The 17926-nt window shown below is 37.1% G+C and overlaps 1 protein-coding gene across 1 annotated transcript in view; it reads right to left on the bottom strand.

Annotated features, from left to right (window-relative positions):
• Positions 1-8466: 8466 nt before the first annotated feature.
• Positions 8467-17926, bottom strand: part of LOC107565274 (Down syndrome cell adhesion molecule-like) — an 83299-nt gene continuing 73839 nt past the window's right edge. The window contains exons 21-29 of the mRNA XM_016250496.1: positions 16612-16800; positions 16210-16500; positions 15950-16126; positions 15729-15759; positions 14134-14249; positions 13883-14050; positions 13600-13797; positions 12277-12579; positions 8467-9868 (exon numbers count right to left, since the gene is read on the bottom strand). Of these exons, the coding sequence (XP_016105982.1) occupies positions 9519-9868; positions 12277-12579; positions 13600-13797; positions 13883-14050; positions 14134-14249; positions 15729-15759; positions 15950-16126; positions 16210-16500; positions 16612-16800 (1823 nt within the window). The 3' untranslated portion in view covers positions 8467-9518. The remainder of the gene's footprint in view (positions 9869-12276; positions 12580-13599; positions 13798-13882; positions 14051-14133; positions 14250-15728; positions 15760-15949; positions 16127-16209; positions 16501-16611; positions 16801-17926) is intronic.

Below are 17926 nucleotides of genomic sequence, written 5' to 3'. Positions count from 1 at the left end.
GTGTGTGAAAAATTGTGTTTTATGGTCGGCCACAATTGTGACTGGTGGGATAATGTGTATACCGAATTAACCAAAAGGGTCTGGTGGCAGCCTTGCACTTGCACTCTCAGACTTGCACTCTCAGACACTTGCGCTTCCGCAATTGACATCACTTGCAGTCTTTTTTATTTTGTTCTATTTATTGATTACTTTTTGTTTGAATCTCTCAACATTTTACAACAGTAGCCAGGTGGTGAAGACAAGAAAAAAGAAACAATTTTAAATTACAATGTCATTAGCAATCGCCACTTGCACTCTCTGCTACCTGCGACGTCACTTGCAATCGACACAAATCGTGTGTGTTGCCAATGGAGACAAGACGCTGTGTGGTGGTGATTAAATGATTAAAACTAATTTGATACTATAACGTACAGGGTCCTGCAAGAAAAAGACAAGACCCGCAAATCCGTGGCCACAGAACAGCAGAATATGATCGCATGCGCAAAGTCTCTCGTTAAGCGTTTTCCTCCTGTAGAAAAACATAAACACTTAACATGGCTTAATGTATTAAGATGCTATTAAAATATCAAATTAAATATACAGTTTATTAATATAATGAATATGTATATAGTATTTTCCTCCCATACCGCAAAACGTGGCATGATGTGGCATAATGGACTAAAAAGGCCAAACTCAGTATGCTCCTCTACATTATTAATATACATAACTAATATGTACAGGCAAGCAGGTGAGCCCAGAATAAACTCACATTAAGCGTTTTGCTGTATGGGAGGACAAGTGAAAGTTTGAGCATTGTGTTCATGGCCATCTGCTTGCCTTGTTGTACATTAAATAACTATATATCAAATTTGATATTTTATTTGCACTTAATGTATCTTATACATTAAGCCATATTAAGTGTTTATGTTTTTCTACAGGAGGAAAACGCTTAACGAGAGACTTTGCGCATGCGATCATTTTTTGCTGTTCTGTGGCCTCGGATTTGCAGGTCTATATTTCTATTTTAAACCCTGTTTCGTCACATTCTAGGGTTGTCATTATGCAGAAAAACCCTTATACAACACTGATAGTGCTGAGTACTGAGATAAATGACAAAAAAATGCAACCATCATATTTAAAAAATGTTAATTTATTGTAACATATCATAACATTGTTATATTATTGGAACCAGTATCGAAACATCAATACTGTAACTTATTTGTAACATTTGAACTTTCAGTTTAGTGCAGTATTCACTGTAACTTTGTCATTGTAACATATTTTAGTGCAACATTCATTAACAACTGCAATTGGACGTATACCTAATGCACAGTTTTTAAACCCTGTTTCGTCACATTCTAGGGTTGTCATTATGCAGAAAAACCCTTATACAACACTGATAGTGCTGAGTACTGAGATAAAAGACAAAAAAATGCAACCATCATATTTCAAAAATGTTAATTTATTGTAACATATCATAACATTGTTATATTATTGGAACCAGTATTGAAACATCAATACTGTAACTTATTTGTAACATTTGAACTTTCAGTTTAGTGCAGTATTCACTGTAACTTTGTCATTGTAACATATTTTAGTGCAACATTCATTAACAACTGCAATTGGACGTATACCTAATGCACAGCGGTCACTATTGTTGCCATTACTCATTCTATGACCACACTCAACAAAACGAAATAATTGTGAATTCATATATTAATACTAGACACCTTAAAGATAATATGTACCAAAAAGCTTTGTCATATCTTTATGTTAACATACTTTACTAAGCTTTTGTTTTGGAGCTTTGATGATATCATGGTGCAAACAATAAGGAGACTGCTCTAGTCATGTGTCAATTTGCACTAACATATTTAATTGAGACCCTTTATTCTTTCTATATTTGCAGGAAATGCACTAACACACCACTCAGTAACATTTTTAGAGCGTTATAAACAAAAACCTTCTTTATGGCTTTATCATCCGTTATTATGCCACATTAAGCGTTTTGCTGTATGGGAGGACAAGTGAAAGTTTGAGCATTGTGTTCATGGCCATCTGCTTGCCTTGTTGTACATTAAATAACTATATATCAAATTTGATATTTTATTTGTACTTAATGTATCTTATACATTAAGCCATATTAAGTGTTTATGTTTTTCTACAGGAGGAAAACGCTTAACGAGAGACTTTGCGCATGCGATCATTTTTTGCTGTTCTGTGGCCTCGGATTTGCAGGTCTAGTCTTTTTCTTGCAGGACCCTGTACGTTATAGTATAAAATTAGTTTTAATCGTTTAATCACCACCACAGCATCTTGTCTCCATTGGCAACACGCACGATTTGTGTCGATTGCAAGTGACGTCGCAGGTAGCGGAGAGTGCAAGTGGCGATTGCTAATGACATTGTAATTTAGTTTCTTTTTTCTTGTCTTCACCACCTGGCTACTGTTGTAAAATGTTGAGAGATTCAAACAAAAAGTAATCAATAAATAGAACAAAATAATAATAAAAAAAAACTGCAAGTGATGTCAATTGCGGAAGCGCAAGTATCTGAGAGTGCAAGTCTGAGAGTGCAAGTGCAAGGCTGCAGCCAGACCCTTCTCGAATTAATATATTTCTAAATATTTCTATTTTAAACCCTGTTTCGTCACATTCTAGGGTTGTCATTATGCAGAAAAACCCTTATACAACACTGATAGTGCTGAGTACTGAGATAAATGACAAAAAAATGCAACCATCATATTTAAAAAATGTTAATTTATTGTAACATATCATAACATTGTTATATTATTGGAACCAGTATTGAAACATCAATACTGTAACTTATTTGTAACATTTGAACTTTCAGTTTAGTGCAGTATTCACTGTAACTTTGTCATTGTAACATATTTTAGTGCAACATTCATTAACAACTGCAATTGGACGTATACCTAATGCACAGTGGTCACTATTGTTGCCATTACTCATTCTATGACCACACTCAACAAAACGAAATAATTGTGAATTCATATATTAATACTAGACACCTTAAAGATAATATGTACCAAAAAGCTTTGTCATATCTTTGTTAACATACTTTACTAAGCTTTTGTTTTGGAGCTTTGATGATATCATGGTGCAAACAATAAGGAGACTGCTCTAGTCATGTGTCAATTTGCACTAACATATTTAATTGAGACCCTTTATTCTTTCTATATTTGCAGGAAATGCACTAACACACCACTCAGTAACATTTTTAGAGCTTTATAAACAAAAACCTTCTTTATGGTCACTATTGTGACCGATGGAATTAAACAGGTTTTAAATCAGAATTTCACGAGTTCACACTAACATATAATGTGATTAAGCAATTAGTAGCATATTTGGTGTGCTGTCCAGAGGGAGGGCTCCGAGCTCTGGTTCCAGAGAACACCCCCCCCATCCCAAGACTGGGAGGAAATTAGAATAGTAGTGAAGTGTTGGGGTGGAGGCGGGATGCTGGAAAACTTTTGTGGAACTGAGGTAAGTTGGCTGTATATATACACACGTATGTGCTTGTTAAGGTGATTAGCTGACGAGCTCCACCTGGGCCAAACTGATTATCTGATCATGCTCCTCCCGAACCTTGTTAATAAAACATCATATAAATGGTTTAAATCAGGACTCAGTTAGGATGTTTTCTAGTTCTTAGTTATATTTAGGTGTGAATTTATCTTCTCACATTTCGTGTTGTCACTGTAATTGAGGTTGCTCATTAATGCAAAAGCACTCCCTGATATAATTACTAATTATATAATTGGATAGTTATATATTGCCTTAAGTAGCTTCAGTGTATAAGATCTTTTTTACAAAAGAGCTTCACCAACAACATGGGAAAAATGTAGTTTGAAATACACAACAAATGACTCTTATGAGACAGATCTTTTTAGTAAATTAAGAATTTGGGAATTCAGGAAATTGTTAAAATTCTTCATGATTTCCATACTTTGAACAAAAACATTGAAAGATTCAGAAATTAACTGATATTTTTTTCAACATATGATTCTATTTCCTGGTTATCTCCTTAAAATTTACTGGTGCATTAGATTAAAAGCCAATCTAAAACTAGTGTCCTCAGGCGGTACCTTCATTCAAAATGCTATCCGTTAAGTCATCGATTGGGCAGTGAGGCAGCTGGTTCTGTTTCGGACACAGCCATTGTGATGAATTCATTCTGGATCCAAGTCTTGGTTTATTGATCTGTGAAAGTGATTCAATTAATTACTTTAATGAATTAACACTCATTTAAAATAGAGCGAGAGAATGAGAAGACAAGCCCATCTCATCAACAGCTTGCTGACCACTATAATCTTATAAAACTATGCTGAAAATCGACTATTTTGTGGTGTCATTCCAGTATGTGCACGAATGCTGAGCTCTGTGAGTCATGTATAGGTGGTTTCAAAGAAGTTCAGAGAAAAATCCCCCTCATGGGTCTAATTACGGTAGTTTTTCTGTTCAGAACCACATGCTGAGGTCTGACCGGTTCATTAGGTTTCAGCTGGGAGGGGGGGTTACACTCTGATGTACGCAGTAAAGGAAAGAAAACACAGAGGGATTCAAACTGATCCAAAACAAAAGTTATTGCTCACACAGGAAAAATATTGAGATGAAACGTTTATTAATCTGTATTGCTCACACCAAACTATACACACTGAAAATAATGTGAGCAGTCAAACAGCCTGTGAATGTAAAACCCGATCAGTTTTACAAGTCCACATACAAAACTGATGCTCTTACTACCTACCATACTACTATTACTATTCCTGAATACCCAAGGCAAAGTGCTTGACTTGATCTTCCATTTTCAGTGAGGCTAATGAAAAGTAAATATCAGCCTTGATTTTAACTCATTTTTCATGAGTGAAGCTATGTTCAAGCATACTACTCTTACTTTTTCACTATACAGTTAATATGTTGAACGCAGTATGCAAATGCTTTGTATAGAGATGACCTACTAAACTTGTCAAAATGTGCAGTATACAGAACTTACCTCATGAAATATTGCATCCCATAATGCAATGCACTCAATTTGACCTTTTCCATTTGTAATGTTGCTGACATTTTAGTTCATCAGGTTTCCAAAAACTAAAAATATTTTTACTCAAAATATCACTAAAAATGCTAAATAACAATTTTTATTTCCAACATGACAACTACACTTAGATGTCACTTGAAACCTGATGACGTCATGTAACAACAGTGTAGTATACAGTAGACAGTATACAGTGTATACTGTATAGTATTCATCAAGTTAGCAAAATAATAGTTAGAAAATAAATAATTTCTAAAATGCTATGCTAACGTTTATAATGGGTGCTTCTCAAACGGAAAGATCGCATCCTTGTAAGGCTGCCACATGATAAAGCTTCATCAAAAGACGGCTCAATTTGAAGGATCCTTAGTAGGCTGTCTTCGTTTCGTATCCTTCATTCAGCCTGTTTTAAAGGATGCATAAAGTGTATCCTTCAATCGCCCACATTCTTTAGGTACAGATTCCAGTTCACGAAAAATGAATTTGCTGAAAATGGATTGACACTGAGCTTGTTAAATTTTAGTATGCTATGCAATGTTATGTTATTCTTCAAATTATAATTTTAATAGTATTTTTGTCCTATGACCACAGAGTCGGAAACATTTATGACGTAGCCATGCACACTTACTAGACCGTCTCATTCCAGTTTTAATGCTGAGAAGAACTCTATCCTTGAAGCCTCAGAAGGACTAGGGAGAAGCACTTATTTTTCTAATGCATAATAGTTGCACAATTCAGATACTGTTTCACATTTTCACAATTTTTAATAAAACTGCAGTATACTACGCAGCATATCAATATTCCATTGAGATCACAGCCAAATTGTTCTCAAGCCGAAGCAGTGAAGATTAATCAAACAGAATGAGAGGAACTCAGCCAGGTTCTTTTCATTCAGACGCCATCAGTGTTGTGTTGCTGACAGCTGTGTATTTCTGAGAGAGATCAGAATTCAGCACACTGCAGGTTTATTTATGGTGGTGGTTAATAACAGCTGAGCGAGAGACCGTCTATAAATATGTGCAAGCGACGCTTAATTTGTTGCACACTTCAGACGAAGATGGAGAATATAGCTGTCACAATGACTAATGTGTTCCCCCATTACCCACCGGGCTGACATAGCATTATAAACCCAATTTCTGTCCAAACGCTCCAGGAAGAGTGGCTGTCTCCGGCTATTCACTGAAAGCTTCTGAATCAATACAGCAATCTGAGAGTCTCTCACGCTCTTTGAAGGCCACACGGGAATTCGCTCACCAAACAACAGACTGCAAGGTACGGTGGTCTAGAGGGGCTCAACAAAATTAGAATAGTCAACAAAAGATGAAAACAACATTAATTGTTTTTCTGCCAGCTAACTTCAGGTGAAGTATGCACTCCTAAATTAAGGAAGAGAATTAGCATTTTTGAGTCATAGTTCCTTTGGGAATTTCCTGTGGTGGTATAATTTATGTTGAAGAATAAAATTTAAGTTTCTGCAGGTAACGCCAACCACAGTTCTGACTTTACTTTTAAATCCAAAATCGCTATTGTAAAAATCTATAGGAAACAGGGAACCATAGTTTTTCCCATTCAAGTTGACGTAGCCAATCGATAGTTGATGGAAACTAGGCAAACCGTTTACAGTTTTTCCAAAATCAGTTGTAAAAACACTGCATTCAAGGTAATTCTGCTGTGTTGCAGCTTAATTTAATTTGTGTTGCAAATTTTTGTGCTACTAATTTGATACTTTTATGCTAATATTACGAAAATTGTTTGCAGGACAATAGAAATAAGTGCAAAAAAATTAAGCCACAAGCCTGGATCCAGAATCAAATCACTTTTTTTTTTTTTTACGAACAATTAGGCAGCAACATTTAAAAATATTATGAGGGCATGTGTTGCTGACTTTGTATAACAAAATAGTATTCCAAAATTGCAGTGGTTGGGTTGGTATCATCATAATAATGCTTTGTCCGGTGAAAAGTCGTCTTCTCTGAATCAGGAGAGAAATATGCACAGATTAAGCACCATTTACAAAGGAAAGGTTATAAACAAAAATGTTATTGGATTTTGATGTGAATTTTTCACTGGAGAATGCGTTATTAAGAATTATGTATTACGGGTATTTCAGCAAGATGAGATAGTTTAAAGTTAAAATGCCTTTTTTTCACTTCACAAGATGTTAACTGATGAACTTGTAGATTATGTCATGTGTCATGTTTCAATCATTTTGGATTATTGTGATGTTTTTATCAGCTGTTTGGACTCTCGTTCTGACGGCACCCATTCACTGAAGAGGATCCATTTGTGAGCAAGTCATGAAATGCTACATTTCTCCAAATCTCTTCTGATGAAAAAACAAACTCATCTTTATGATGGCCTGAGGGCGAGTACATTTTCAGCAAATTTTTAGGTGAACTATTCCTTTATTGCACATCTATTTTGACTTTTTTATGTCCATTTGTGACTGACTCACGGAGTGACAATTTAGCAGATTCCCATATTTAACTGCAGTTGTTACATTTGAAACTTTTCAGTGTGTATGTGGGCATTGGTCATACAGCATGAATAATAAATGCATTACATATAGAAAGCCAGCATATACCATATAATCACTTTCAGTTCAATTTGTGGCTCATTTCCTTTGCATTGATTATTTCCATTGTGACGTGGACTATATGTATTGTGGTTTATTTCAGGTTCGCTACAGACTATTTCTAACTTTTGTTTGCATTGCTAATGTTCTGTTGTCCCCTTGGGTCACCGTAGCTGAGGAAAATCAGCACACCAACAAGAAAAGGAAAGTTCTGCTTCGTCTCAGGAGGATGTGCGGTTCTACTTTCATTGTATTCCTGCTGAGCTCTCTGTCTCTCATTTGATTATGATTTCCAACTCGAAATGTCTCTAGTATTCATCCAGATAATCCAGTGTCTTTGCTGTGATTAAAGCAATAGTTCACCCAAAATGTGTCGTTCCAAACCCTGTATGACTTTCTTTGATCTGTGGAACACAACAGAAGAAATGCTGAAGGTTTGTAACGACATAAATGGGGTGAATTTTTGCTTTAAGTTCATCTCTCTAAAGTGAATCCCATCTTGGTTTGGATATTAAGCTGTTCATTTTCACCGTTCATCACATACTCTCAGATCCCTTTATATCCCACAGCAAAATGAAAAGTGTTAACCAAACTGCCAGATTCGTTTGGGGATCAACCTTTTATTAGTCGACAGGATTATCATGGAAAATCTTTTCTGGAGTGTCACAAATGTGAGCACTTTGTTGAAAAAGAAAAAAAGAAATAGAAAATAATGTGGAAAAAAAGACATTTGTAAATGAGTAAAGTAAGGACAATAGATTTATCTAATCAAATGTAGCGAAATATCATCTCACAACTCTTCAACATAACTCTCCCTGCAAGACAGTTTGGTGCAGAGTGGCAACAATAACATATTGCTACCATACAGCCCATAATCATATAGAACAGCTCGTGGTTCTTTATGAATATTATCATAATTGTTATTCTTTAGGGGATCTCTTTAGATTGTCTTAGTTTCCCTGTAGTGCAGCAAAAATAAATCTAATGAAGAGAGAGCGTGCCCTGAAGACACCTTTCTAGTGCACTACACTTAGGAGGTGAAAGAGCCACACTGTCAGTGCAGTAGGTGGTCCGGTCCCCCCCCCATGCATCAGGTTAAATCAACCTTTGCTTCCACTGCAGCTGATTTACACCTGAATCTGTCTTTTTATTCGCTCTGGCTCTCAGCTCACGTCATGGGCGAGGTACAGTACAGTAGAAAGCAAACGTGGTTCATGGATTTTCATATTGCAACATTAGAGGATGGAACACAAATAATCATCAGTCAGAACTGGCTTTTCTAGGTTAAACAAGATATGTGCAAACATGACTAAAGGACTTTATTAACCAAATCAAAAATTTTCCCTGTAATACCCACAAATAAAAGTGATTTCTCATTTTATATATATATATTTTTTTATATATTTATACTCGTAAGAATACGAAATCTTCACATTTTAATATTTTTGTAGTCAAAAAAAATTCTGGGCTGGACCCTCCAGCGGTCGTTATTCATACTGTCATCTTCATCTTAAATTGGTTCGTCCTCATGCACTCCCAGGATTTCTTCGAAACAGAATGGTGACAACTTTGGACCAATGGAAATCACTCTCACGCTTTATCTCAAACTAATTACACAAAGAAATGTTAGTAAAAAAAAATTAAAATGGATTCCCATTCATTAGTTGGTGCACACTAACTGCTAAAATAAGTGAATCAGTAAATCATCATAGTCATCATAATTAATATTAATAATAATAAAATCATTTTGGCAATCTCTGGGTGTGTGGAGTTCTCTTTAAGAAGTGAATTCACTGTTTAAAAAAGCATAAAATAAAGAAACTGTTAGGAGTAGAAGTGGAAACATATATACAACCGCGCATGAAGAGTTCGCTTTTTGCTCTTGATGGTTTATTTTTGTCCGATCTTTGTTATACCAGTGTGTAGGACTTTGTGTAGGGATTGTTGCTCTGTTTTACGTGTCCTCTGGAGTCCAGCAGTGATTCCTGGGAGGTGCTGATTTTGGCAGCCTGTGCCAAGTCCGTTCCGGCCTCTCTCTGCGGAAGTGTCAAGGCTGTGCCCGGCTGCCACTGCTGCACGTCCCTGCTGGTCGGCACCTCCATGGGCGTCGGCTCCAGCAAGGCGGGACGCTTCAGCGAGCGAGTCTTCTGCGGCTCCAAACAGGCCTGGCCCATCGCCACCTCCCGAGACGCTCCCGACACACCCCGGTTCAAAAGGAAGTCCATCCGCAGGTATGGAGGCAGGTGTACGAGCTCCCCTCCTGCAGGATAAAGAAAAAGACTTTGTCAGCATGGCAATTCAACTCGCAACTGTTAAAAAAGTATGTTCTATATAGTATAAACATGGGTAGTGTGAATGAAATTTGAGCGTACTACATCCACCATGTTACCATGCATCCTACCAGCGTCAGTTGCATCATTTCACTGCCAATCGCAACTCCTCTCTCGTGGCTTCATGGGATAGTAAATTGTCCATCGAATGCGCACTCTTGGCAGAAGTAGCAGTTCATCAAGGTACTTTCTGCCTACCAATTTTGAGTAGTATGAATTCTGACATGCTGTTTTTCGGCCGTATTGTTTTCCACATGCTATATAGTATGGAAGTAGGCATATTCGGATGCAGTGTTATGCTGAGTTCACACTGCATGATTTTCAAAGACGTCGCATCACTGTTAGTTTCACACTGAACGACTATCTGGGGTAGCATTCAGTTGTTGACGACAGAAGGTTACACACTGTATGACTTTACAATAGGAAGAATCGCCGACAGCTCTGTCTGGTGCAGGGTTGCCAGGTTTTTTGCTACAAAACCTGCCCAATTACTACTGAAAACTAGCCTGAAAATAGCCCAATTGCTTTCGAGGGGGTCCCCCAGTAAAAATCGCTTTCGGGGGTAAAATAATTTTTTTTTTGGTGGGGTTCTCCTGGTACAATTCACATTCCAGGGCCTAAATATCACGTTATTGGGGTCGCTTCAACCTGCTGACATAAAAAACAACCGGCGGCAATCGCGGATTTGGCAACACTGGTCCGCAAACTACATTTCATATAATTCCTCCCCGAACTTCCCGCTGCCCTGTATCTTGGTCTCTCATTGGCTGTAGGTCATTGCCGATGTAATTTTCAGTCAGAACTCATTGCACACAGCGTGATTGTGAATCGCCGACAGCTCCAGATATTTAGCATGCCAAATATTTCACGGGCGTCGGCGATTCCCTCAGATCGCATCTTTGATAATTCACACTGCGTGATTGTCACTCACGTGAACGAGCACCGATTTGCCTCCGATTTTGGGTATTTGTCGGTGATTTCGCAAAACCTGTCGGCGAGTGAAAAATCGGGCTAAAATTGTGCAGTGTGAACTCGGCATTAATGTTTTTTAGCATCTTGCAGCATGAGCACCTAATTTTTTCCCTGCAAAAAATAGGCTTTAACCAGCTGGTTAGCCGGTCTTAGATAATAATAATAATAATAATAATAATAATAATAATAATAATTAATTACATTTATATAGCGCTTTTCTAGGCACTCAAAGCGCTTTATATTGTCAGGGGGTATCTCCTCATCCACCACCAGTGTGCAGCATCCACCTGGATGATGCGACGGCAGCCATAGTGCGCCAGAACGCCCACCACACACCAGCTTACTGGTGGAGAGGAGACAGAGTGATGAAGCCAATCAGTAGATATGGGGATTGTTAGGAAGCCATGATGATCAGAGGCCAATGGGCGAATTTGACATCCTGGGATTTTTAATGACCACAGAGAATCAGGACCTCGGTTTAATGTCTCATCCGAAGGACGGATGGTTTAACCTGGTCTCTGAGTCTAGCCAAGATTCTGTTTACCTGGTTTAGCTGGTCTCCCAGCCTGACCAGCTAAAAAGACCATTCCCAAACCAGCCAGCAGACCATCCAAACCAGACTGGGGGACCAGCTAAGGCTTATGCTGTTTTTTTTCCCCAGCACGATTGGGTCAAATTACAAGATGAGCACGCTCTTCTCATGAAGCATTCTGAGAAACTCTATTCACAACTGACTTTGAATGGAGTTTGATATTAGAATTTTGCTAATCTAAGAATGTAATACTCTAAACATTTTAAAAGCGCACAGAAATATTGTGTAAAACTGACATTTTAATGAGATTGAGCTATGTTTCTTTTTTTTTAATCAATATCACAATCCATTCTGGAATTGCCTCATCCACAAAGGATACATGCATTTCTGCCTTAGATTTTGGCTGAATCTTAGAAGGCAGCATAATTTAGGCTTTATGTGCTGTCAAATTAGTGAAATTTTGTGGGGGAGAAAGATCCATTATCAATAATTTAGGAAGTATTCAGCACAGCTCACAAAGAAGTCACTTTCAAACCAAGCTGCTTTCTGTTGGTTAAGTGGCAACCAATTTGTAACAGTTGCGAAATTGGAAAATCATTCGCATTAACACAAAATTCCAGATTGCTTTTGTGAATTCCTTTTGGAATGACTGGATTTTGCCCCAAAAAAACAAAAACAAAAACTTGCTGAAAAAATGTGACCTCATCTTTAGAATGCATATAATTCCTGAAAATAGCTCCACCAGCTTTTTAAATATTAACTCAAGGTTATTAAGAACAGCTCCAATTGGCTGAAATTGAGTTTAGAGTCATTACTTCCCACCAGCAGTCTCACCTGGTCTGTGGGCCTTGGGTACGGCCATGTTTATCACCCTGCAGACGTCCTGGGGTTTGGGTGGTGAGGCAGTGAACCTGCAGATGCCTGATTCTGACGGTGTACTGGAGGTCAGACTATCCGTGTAATCGTTGGTGCCTGCGGTCATCTGCTCGGAGGATGTGTCTGAGATGAAGCACTCTGTGATGGTGAACTTGGCGTGTCGTAGCTGTTCCTCCATCTTGGCATGTTCATAGGCTCTGGCCAGCTCCTCATACGTCGAAGACGCGCTCTCGGTGGAGACCATGCTGCTGCGAGCGCGGTCTGAACACAGCAGGTCAGAACTCATCATTAACTATAGGAACTTCTAGCATGTATTAGCTTTGATATGATACTTGATATGATTTTATTGCTCATAAAAAAAATTGACACTGTAAATTTTGTGATCATTTAAAATTATTTTTATTATTTGGCCATTGAGTATCTTTTGAGAATAAATAATTAGATTTTTTAAAAAATGTTTTTGAAAGACATCTCTTATGTTCACCAAGGCTGCATTTATTTGATTAAATATATAACAGTAATATTGTGAAATATTGTTGCAATTGAAAATAATTGTTTTCTATTTTAATATATTTTAAAATGTAATTTATTCCTATGATGGAAAAGCAGAAATAACTCTTCAGTGTCACATGATCCTTTAGAAATCCTTCTAATATAATGAGATTTGGTGCTCAAGAAACATTTCTTATTATTTTTGTGAAAAACATGATGCATTGTTTTTAGGATTCTTTGATGAATATAAAGTACAAAAAAAATAGTAATACAAATAAAATTAAATAAAAATATCCTGAAAGTATTAATTTCTTAAAAAAAATAAAATAAAAATCTTACTGACCCCAAACGCTTGAACAGTATTGTATTTTAATAAAATGCTGATAGACTACTGAAGTTTGATTAATTTTCCACATAATATTCTATAGAATTGCCTGTTACAATAAATATGTTCAGAATTTATTGAATGATTCGATTGAGTCCATAAATTTCATGGATGTTCCTGCATGCCATTTATGTGCTTTAAAGTGGTTTAAGTATGTAAACATTACTGTTTATTTCTTTGTAGTTTTATATTCATGCATAAAAAATTAAATACCATTCTTTATTGTGTTTTTTTTTAAACAGCAAGCACATAAATATTAAGAAATATACTAAATATTGTAAAAAGGCTGATAAGATAATTTTAGTACCCAGCTGTAATGACGCGTCAAGCCAACAAAAAAAGAACCTAACAAAAGCTCAAGCTGTACATACAGTGTAGGCTGGTTGTTAGTGTAGCAGACTAACCTGTGTCCTGTGATGGACTGACACTATAGCTGTCGCTTTCTTTGTCCACTGAACCGGCCACTCTGGGTGTTCCCAGCCTCCAGTCCGTGCTTAGAGTGTGGACGGAGACAGGAGGGTGGGGACGATTCAGCGTCCACTGACTGGCATAGCGGTTACGGGCTGCAGGACCAGCTTTAGCTGTACGGCGAGAAGTGGGATCTGGGGATGGTTCCGAAATGCTCGGTTAAACAGTATGATCAAATAGCCACTCTATTATTTATGTGTTAAGAAGTTTCTTTCTTACTCGACAGACTGCTCTTGCTCGTCCCAGGTCGGACGTCAGAGACGTCCACCAGCGGGCCTGTGGCCTGCGATAGAGACTGATAGTGGACAGAGTGCGTAACGGTAGCAGACTTCTGTTTGGCAGTTTCTCCGAAATCGTTATCCGTCAGTAGCACTGTTGATCTGTCGTCTAACAGGGAAGGGAGAGATGGAACTATTAGAGATCCCTATAGTATCATTGTTGCTCAGACAAATGTTTAGGTTGTTACTCACCCACTGTTTCCATGGTGTCTCTCTCTTCGATGAGCAGCTGCGCTCGGGGAATGTCGATGTGCATGCGGAGGGTCTGCTGTTGTTTGTTCATGGTATCTGAAGGCCTTGTATTCTTACTGGAGAAGAACACAACAAGCCTGAGAATAACATATCCGCTTATACAAAGTCAGCATGACATGTGAGCCATCAAAGGAAAAGTTCATTATTTGCTCACCCACCTATATGATTTTTTTCCTCTGTGGAACACAAAATAAGATATTTTAAAGAATTTCGCAGCTGCAGTTTCAATATAATGTAAGAATATGGCAACCAAGGACTGTCAAACAAAAAAGTCAATGTAAAAGCATCCTAAATCCATAAAATCTTCTGAAGCAACAGCCTTTTGTGGTTTATTTATTACACAAATCTGTTTATTATTGATTCAATTCTCCATAATGTTCTTTAGAACTGTCTGTTACAGTGAATCTGTTCAAAAAGCTGATTCTATTGCTTTGCTTCCGAAGATTTGGAATATAGCGAGTCGTATGAACACCTTGATGGTGCTTTGTAATAAAATGCTGATAGAATTTGATTAGTTTGTGCAGAATATTCTTTATAACTGTCTATTATAGTGAATCTGCTCATGGAAACTGATTCAGAAGATTTGGAATGACAGAAGATTTGGAATATAGTGAGTCATATGACCTACTTGATGCTTTTTAATAAAATGCTAAAAGAGTTTGATTAATTGACGTTAGATACATTTGTGCATAATTATATCTATTACAGACAGTTCTGGAAAATGAACTATTTGATGGTGATTTTAAACAAAATGCTGATAGAGTTTGATTCATTTGTGCATAATATTCTTTAGAAGTGTCTATTACAGTCAATCTGTTCAGAGAAATTGATTCTAGTGATTTGTTTAAGAAGATCTGGAATATAGTGAGTTGTATGAACTATTGGTGCTTGCTTTTTAATACAGTGCTGAGAGAGTTTGATTCATTTGTGCATGAACTGTCCATTACAATGAATCTGTTCAAAGAAACTGATTCTGTTGTTTTGCTTCAGAAGATTATGTGTGACCCTGGACCACAAAACCAGTCATAAGGGTAAATTTTTCGAAATTGAGATTTATGCATCATCTGAAAGCTGAATGAATTAGCTTTCCACTGATGTATGGTTTGTTGTTGAAAGGACAATATTTGGCTGAGATACAACTATTTGAAAATCTGGAATCTGAGGGTGCAAAAAAATCTAAATATTATGAGTGTTGAGTTTGTTTCACTTAAGTTTGATCCATTTGTGCATATTATGCTTTGGAACAGTTACAATGAATCGGTTCAAAACACTGATTCTATTGTATGGCTTCAGCAGATTTGGAACAGTGGCTCGTATGAACTACTTTTATGATGCTTTTAGTCATTTTGGATCATTATGCTCTCACTGAGTGGAAAAGAGCAGCTCAGAGATTATTCAAAATATCTTATTTTCTATTGCATAGACGAAAAAAGATTATATAGTTTTGGAATGAAATGAGGGCGAATAAATGACAAAATTAGAATTTTGGGGTGTTTATGCTTTAAAAAAACGAAACTGAAAATCATCATGTTTACCTCATAAGCATTTCAGCCAAACTCTTTGCATCTGTGGAAAAAACAATAAGCTTTAGTAACATACACTGAAAATGGAACTACTATCGAGTCATGAAAAATAAGGCTGATAGGAGTAAAATCTCAAATGGTAACATATGCTGTCTGTATTTACGCCTACGAATCTACACCTTCTCTTTGAAAACGCTCTGATCTGTAGCTAAGAGCTGTGAAAACCATCTGACCCCTGAGCCGCTTCAGCCTCTGCTCTCTCCTCCTCCTCCTCAGCACCATCAGCAGGACGAAGAGCAGCACCATTCCCACCAAAATGCAAGAGATCGTCACCATCATCTTCATCCCCTCGTTGCTGGTTTTCTTCACCGGGTCCTTCACCGCCGTCTTCACCAGCGGAGGAATGGTGCCTTTTGAAAACACATTTAATATTTTAAAGTGCAAACAAATAATTCAAATTTATTGTAAAGGTGATCCATCAAACTTCGCTTACTGCCGTCGTAGTTCAAAGTAGCAAATTTGACACGCTTCTCAGCCAACCCTGCGGTGTTGTACACCTTCATCTGCAATTCGTACCAAGTGGCTTCCTGCAGGTCCTGGAGGTTTAAGCTCTTCGTAAGAGACGTGCACTTCACTTTGGTCCACACAGGGCTGTCCAATTGACGGTATTCCAGAGTGAAGGAGGTGATTGGACAACCGCCATCATTCCAGCCAATCAGGTTGAGTTTGACACATGTTCCGTTAATGCTATTAAACAGCTCCTGCTCTTTGGAGAACTGTGGCTCTGTGATGGGTGAAGACGATGAAGGAGAACAAGAAGGGTGTTTGTGATCACTACTTTGAACAATTACTTACAACTATTTGAGAAATTGGGTTTACAGAACAAAATGCACACCTTTCCCATGAGTCTTTGCTTCAATTATCTCACTTATTCGGCCTGGACCAACAGCATTCTGAGCCGTTAGCGTGAACTTGTACCAGGTGCCACAGTTGAGGTTCTCCAGACGGTAGGAACGCTCGCTAGGACTAATGGAAATACTTCCCCACTTCTCACTGTTGTCCTCTGAGTATTGCAGAATATATCCTGCATGAAGACAGACATGGAATTAATTCATAAAAACAAATCTTTGTTTTGAATTTATTTGATTCTTTAGGATTGACTGTCATTTTTCACGCAATGCAATTGGATCCATTTGTTCAATGCACTTTATATCCAGCTCATCCACATCAGTTGCTATAGTAATGACTTCATCTGAGTTGTTTTCTTCCACACCGAGTTGCTGTCAGTGTGACAATGGAGGACGGATTCATTGTAGACATTGCTGTATTTTACGCATTTAAACATGTTGTGTCTTGTAAGTGCACACCCATTTTCAGGTGCCACTTTATATTTAATTTACTAATGCAGAATGACATGCAGTTTAAGTTTCATATTCTGACATCATGATATGAGGGATTTTACAGTATATCACTGCAATGGCAGTTATGAAAAATCGGTTTATATTTACATTACTGTTAAAAAGTTTGGGGGCGATAAGATGTTTTAATGTTCTGAAGTCTCTTATGCTTACCAAGGCTGTATTTATTGAATCAAAAATACAGTAAAACTGTTAAATATTATTACAATTTCAAATTTTTTTATTTTTATATATAAATTATTCTTGTAATGCAAAGCGGAATTTTCAGCAGGCAGTCTTCAGTGTCACACGATCCATCAGAAATCATTCAAATATGCTGATTTTCTGCTGAAACATTTCTTATTACTAATGTTGCATACAGTTGTGCTGCTTAATATTTTTATGGAAACCATGATACATTTTTTATGCTTCTTTGTTGAATAAAAGTACTAATTTCTTTCAAAAACAAACAACTTTTGAATAACATTTCTTTCTTATTATTCTGAATTTGATGGATACCAAACCAAATGGCCAGATTATTCATAAATAAATCCGTCAGTGCAAAAACTGATGCAGATTATGTAATAACAGAGTTTAAAAACAAAAACTAATTATGATTATGATCTCAATTCTGTTTGAATGAGCCACATTCAAAGCTTCAAGCCTGTAGGTACACAACTGTAATCACACATTAATTCAATTTTATATTAATTTAAGGGAAACTATCTGATTTGAATCGGATTTTAAACCACCCATGAATGTGTGGACTGGGTTTCTAAAATTGTTAAAAACACAATATATAATATATATATA

This window comes from Sinocyclocheilus grahami, unplaced genomic scaffold, assembly GCF_001515645.1.
Source record: "Sinocyclocheilus grahami isolate Dianchi unplaced genomic scaffold, SAMN03320097.WGS_v1.1 scaffold991.1, whole genome shotgun sequence".
In the NCBI taxonomy this organism is placed as follows: Eukaryota; Metazoa; Chordata; class Actinopteri; order Cypriniformes; family Cyprinidae; genus Sinocyclocheilus; species Sinocyclocheilus grahami.
Note: the sequence above shows the minus strand (reverse complement) of the source record. Positions and strands in the feature narration are given on the sequence as shown.